Genomic DNA, 5,597 nt, shown 5'->3' with positions numbered 1-5,597 from the left:
AACCAGAGCAGAGGCACGCAGGCCTCTATTTATACCCTCTGATCCCCGGGCAAGTTCAACCAATCATGAGGCGGGCTTTTCCCGCCTTGCGCATGCGCACAAGGCCGGCGCCGCTCAGTCTGGTCCCGGGCAGCTTCTGCAAATGCCCGGGACTCTTGCAACGTCCCGAGCCTGCCTCTTGCAGGCTCAGGACACAACAGCAGCCATCTCCCAAGTTTCTCTCTCGGAGTTCCCTGCAAATCTTAACTTGTAACTAAATCGCATTGCCTTCAGCAAAACGTTTAGCCCTGTTCCCATAAGTCATTAGTTTAGTCTGTTTAGTTTTGACCCCAGGATATGTGAGCAGAATTTCAGCCTCGTGGATTAGGTGGTACATTTTCGGTAATCCGCGTCTATTAAATATGATCGTGACCTTTGGATTACACTGGCATCGAAATGAATGGCCTCTCCATCCAAGAAAGCTATCGTCCCCGAAATCAGAGTAATAATGGCACCACGTTACCTCAGCAGGTTTCTTCCACACACTTATGAAGCAGCCCCATTCCCAAATCTCTCACATCTTAAAAAAGGTCCAGCCGCCGCCACCGATTTCATCCCTCCTTGGCGGCCCTTCCCTTCCTTCTCCTGTATTCGGTCCGATGAGTTCCGCACTTTCACCACAAATAACCCCCCGGCCTTTTCGCCAATATATATATTTTTTTAAAAAAATACTATTTTAGTATCTTTCAGAGCCAGAAAAAACATTCCTACACTTATTTAGCCAGCAGATTCAGATTTGTTTCTGGCGAATCTGTGAAAGTGAAAGAAAGAAAGAAAGGAAAAAAAAAAAACCCAGACCGCTGGGTATCTGTTGTCGAATATGCGATTTCTTGTACTTTTTGGAAAGCGTTGTGGCTTTCCAAAGGGAGTAATAACCCATCTTTGGTCCGACGTTTTATTTGGCACGAGGGCGACAGGATTTAAACATTCAGGGTGTGGGGGTTTGGTTTGGTTTGGTTTTGCAACATGACTGGACAGACTTGAGTTTGGAAAGTGCCGGAAAGCCAAAGGGAAGGGCGGTAAAATCACGCCCGCTTTCTCGTGTCCTCGGCAGGGTAAGGGGGAGGAGAGAGAGCGATGGCGGCGATGACGGGCGGCCTGCCCGGGCTTTCGCCTTCGCAGAGCCAGTTGGACTACGCGCTGGAGGATGCGAACACGCTTCAGGAGAAGGAGAACTTGGTGTACCAGCACGTGAAGAAGGTGGACGGATGGGAGCGGGATTTGAAAGTTCCCGAGTTTGGAGCAGGTGAGCCCGAGCTTTTAGACCGGCGTCCTCTGGGGTTTGATTTCTTTGCGAGAGCCGTCAAACTTTTTTCCAGTCTTTAGTTCAGTGTTTCTCAACCTTGACACTTTCAAGGCATGTGGACTTCAACTCCCAGAATTCCACAGCCAGCAATGCTGGCTGTGGAATTCTGGGAGTTGAAGTCCACATGCCTTAAAATGGTCAAGGTTGAGAAACACTGCTTTAGTTTTCTCCTGCTTGTCAACTTATAGCTTTTGCTCTCCTCCCGGGCGGGTTTATTATGATTTTAAAAAGCGTGTTTTGTAGTCGGCATCGTATCCCCTGATCTTGTCGTTGCTCTCATTCTGATTTCTCTGAATCCTTTTTAAAGAATTGGGTTTGTCGAAGGAGAATATTTGTAGGTCAGGGTTGGAAGGAGGGGTCCTCGGTGCTCTCTGAGCAGCTTGGTTGTTTTCTTGCAGACGTTTCGTTACCCAAACTAGGTAACATCAATGCTGGTAAGGAATGGTCCCAACAATCAAGAAGTAAACAGTATCCGAGCAACAGTAAACAACTCAACCAAAGAACCTCTTAGCAGTGTTTCTCAACCTTGACCATTTTAAGGCATGTGGACTTCAACTCCCAGAATTCCACAGCCAGCATTGCTGGCTGTGGAATTCTGGGAGTTGAAGTCCACATGCCTTAAAACTGTCAAGGTTGAGAAACACTGCATCTAAGACCAACCCCACCAACACTTGACAGGGCAACTGACTAGAACAGGGGTAGGCAACCTCGGCTCTTTTATGACTCATGGACTTCAACTCCCAGAATTCCTGAGTCAGCTAAGCTGACTCAGGAATTCTGGGAGTTGAAGTCCATGAGTCATAAAAGAGCCGAGGTTGCCTACCCCTGGACTAGAATATAAATTGAGAGCAAACCCTATTTCTTACCAGCACTGATGATTTTACCTAGTTTGGGTAATGAAATGTCTACAAGAAAGCAACCAACTCAGAGAGTACCATGGATCTTTCAGAATTATGTTTACTAAGCAGCATAAAAGTATTATTTACCACAATTTGGAAACTTCTTCTTCTGTTGATGCAGTCTGAAATTGTGTATGCTTTTTTTTTTTTTAATTCAGACATATCTCACCATTGGCTCATATTTGCTTTGTAATGATCTACCATTGCTATACTTTTACACAAGGCCTCAAAATTGTACTTTGGCGTTTGGTGTATGTTTCCTTCGTATAGTGTGTTAGCTTTTTCTCTTATTAATTTTTGTTGAGTTATTTTTAAGCCTATTTTTGCAGCCTGTCACTACTGTTTTGAATTTCAGTGTTTTTTTTTCTCTTTTACAGCACTGGTGGTCTTATACACAATTTGTATCATAAGCATTCTTTCAGTTTCATCATACAAATGATTAATAAAATGTTTTTATATATTTATTGTTTTATCATAAAAAGTAAAATACAAAACAAAACAAACATACACTCAACACTAGCAACAACAAAAAGAAAAAACTGTACAAAAAAAGAGAAAAATGTGATCAAATAAATGTAACATTTAACATGTAGGATCCATCTTTATATCATATCATCTATCCTAGTGGTTCTCAATCTTTTTTTCACTACGGACCCCTTTTAAATACCTTTCTTGGCCGTGGACCCCGAAGATTTAACCAAGATTTAAATTATAAATTTCTTCAAGTCTTTGTAGACCCCATGTGATGACATTACACACACCTCTCCAGGGGTCTGCAGACCACAGGTTGAGAACTACTGATCTATGCCATAGTTCAGGGTTCCCCAACTCCCGTCCGTGGACCAGTACTGGGCCACGGCATGCCAGCAACCGGGGCCACACAAACAAGCAAAGTCCCATCCACGAGATGCAGGTAGCACACAAAACCATGCCCCCTCCGGTCCACGGAAAAACGTCTCTTCATGGAACCGGTCCCTGGTGCCCAAAAGGTTGGGGACCTCTGCCATAGATAATTTGACAAACTATGTTTTATGGGCTGGAAAGAGAAAAGACTACTGAGTTTTACCCCTTTGTCTTTTGTTGCCTCAACTATTCCCCCCCCCCTTTGGAATATTGAGTACCTGTTTAGTGTCTTGTGCACATAAAAAGCAATGCGATCAAGTTAGTAGCCTGGGCTGGGAACCAAGGGCTCACTACACAAACATCTTATTCTTTTGATATCCCTTTCTTTTTAATTTCTAAGCTCTGCAGGTGAGGGGGGAATGAAAGTTATTTCTTCATTGCTTCAAATGTGTGTGTGAGCAAACAACTTTCTCTCTTGTAATCTTATAATAATAACAACAACAACAACAACAATAATAATAATAAAGTTGGAAGGTACCTTGATGGTCATGTAGTCAAACCCCCTGCTCAGGCAGGAAATCCTATACCAATGCAGATACCTATACTCTTCCTCTCCAATCTCTCTGCTCTTTTCTTGGATGGGGAAAAGGTCAGGTAAAAGAGAGATTTCTTACTGAAATCACTTTTGACACACACAAACACACACACACACACACACACACACACACACACCAAGCAGAGATAGGAGAGAAAGAGATTTCAAGAGAATAAATTGTTTGCTTTTATACATAGTGAAATCAATGTAATCGCACCATCACCCTGAGACCCACAGGTGCATTATGGAAACAGATTATAGTACTCTCTTGAAATCTCTTTAATCTCTTCTCTCTGCAAGAAGAGGCGAAACAAAGCAATTTATCTGGAAAATTTCTCCCTTGCCTGACCCATCCTTGTCCCCTTTCCCAGAATGGAGAGATTAGAGAGGAAGAGATTTTAAGAGAGTACAAGTAGTCCTCAAGTTATGACCATGCATTCAATGACTGTTTGAAATTATGACGGTACTGAATGAAGAGGCTTATGACCGGCCCTCAAAGTTGCATCTGTGACAGCACCCCTGCAGTCATGTGAAAAAAATTCGGGTGTTGGCAAGCAGCTTACACTTACATTTGGGCTGGTTTCTCACAACAAAGTCAAAGGGTAAACCAGTAGAGAAGGTTACAAATCCTTGGGTAAGTCTCTTCTCCCCCACCGCCAGCCATTCTTTGCTGGTTTGTACCCACTAGCACACTCCTTCCCTGGCCTCCTTGCACTTGCACGTATGCTCAACTTCCACACCCTTTTCTCTAATCTCCCTGTCTTGCACTCATACTTTCATGCGCTCCACATCCTCTTTCCCAGCCTTTCTGAGCTTTCCTCCCCAACTTGAACACAGCCTGCACTGAGCCTCCCAGGGTCTCCTGCCCCCAAGTGGCACCCTCATACTCCTTCTCTGGAACCTTCTTCACTTTCCGCTTAATGACCCACCTGTTTTGGTATTATGATAACAACTGCAACTGCCTGGATTGCCATCAATAAGCAATGTAGTCATGTAATGCTCCGTTTTTTGATCGCATCACTTAGTAAAGGCAATCACAATGGCTGTCATAAATTAAGAATTACGTGTAAGATGTTTGATTTTATATACATCAAGAGTAATGTAATTGCACCGGCAGCAGGAAAGGATCAAGCAAAGGAGACATTGCCTACAAAATTGCTTGGTTTTTTCTCCCCATCCTCATCACAGGATGGAGAGATTGGAGAGAATGGAAATTTCAAGAGAGTTAGCTGTTTGATCTTCTACACATTGAGAGAAAAGCAATAGTTTCAGCAGTAGGAAAGGGTCAAGCAAAGCAGATATAATTTACTATTTGCATAAAAATTTCTACTCACAAATCATCCTTGCTTCTATTTTATTGCTTTACACATTACCTGTGCTTTAAATTTTTCTACTATCTTTCTCTGAATAATGCATCAACTCCGTCAAGCCACCTCTTTTTAAAGTCTCCCCCTTCATCTCAATCATTCACTCTTCTTTCATATATTGTTTTGTAATTCACTCCTCATATTTTTTTCTCTAAACATTGAAATCATTTCAGTATACTTCCTTTGTATTGAAAAAAGCTTATTGCATGTATTTAAAAAAAAATTTTTTTTTGAAAATGCTTGAGACTTCTTTTGTTGTTTCAACAAAGGTGCTAATGATAGTTCTGTGCCTAATCTCATATACTGTATTGAATAATAGTTGATGAAGCATATAGGAAAACAAAACATTGATATTGTTGTAACATATGTCATCTGTGCTATGATTTATAATTAGAAATTTGGTAATTATGAACTTTGTAAATAAATTCTTTTTCTCTTCAAAAAATTATACTATTTTAACATTAAATTGAATAGTTTTATTTTATCCTTTGTTATCTATTAAATGGTCAGAATGATAAACAGTATATTTTTAGATTAACTGTTTGAGA

The 5,597-nt window shown here is 41.6% G+C and overlaps 1 protein-coding gene and 1 long non-coding RNA gene across 2 annotated transcripts in view; one reads left to right on the top strand and one right to left on the bottom strand.

The window, feature by feature from the left end:
* Nucleotides 1-626, bottom strand: part of LOC107300826 — a 3,588-nt gene extending 2,962 nt beyond the window's left edge. The window contains exon 1 of the long non-coding RNA XR_001549247.1: nucleotides 503-626. This is a non-coding gene — a long non-coding RNA (uncharacterized LOC107300826). The remainder of the gene's footprint in view (nucleotides 1-502) is intronic.
* Nucleotides 627-1,104: 478 nt separating this feature from the next.
* The window catches only part of LOC107300824 (NHL repeat-containing protein 2-like), a gene marked incomplete at its 3' end in the record, with an annotated part of 10,061 nt that continues 5,568 nt past the window's right edge, over nucleotides 1,105-5,597 (top strand). The window contains exons 1-2 of the mRNA XM_015830113.1: nucleotides 1,105-1,285; nucleotides 2,622-2,681. Coding sequence (XP_015685599.1) covers nucleotides 1,117-1,285; nucleotides 2,622-2,681 — 229 coding nt within the window. The remainder of the gene's footprint in view (nucleotides 1,286-2,621; nucleotides 2,682-5,597) is intronic.

The sequence above is a fragment of the Protobothrops mucrosquamatus genome, unplaced genomic scaffold (assembly GCF_001527695.2).
Source record: "Protobothrops mucrosquamatus isolate PMUCROS unplaced genomic scaffold, P.Mucros_1.0 scaffold8620, whole genome shotgun sequence".
Taxonomy (NCBI): Eukaryota; Metazoa; Chordata; class Lepidosauria; order Squamata; family Viperidae; genus Protobothrops; species Protobothrops mucrosquamatus.
This window is presented reverse-complemented; position numbering and strand designations above follow the sequence as displayed.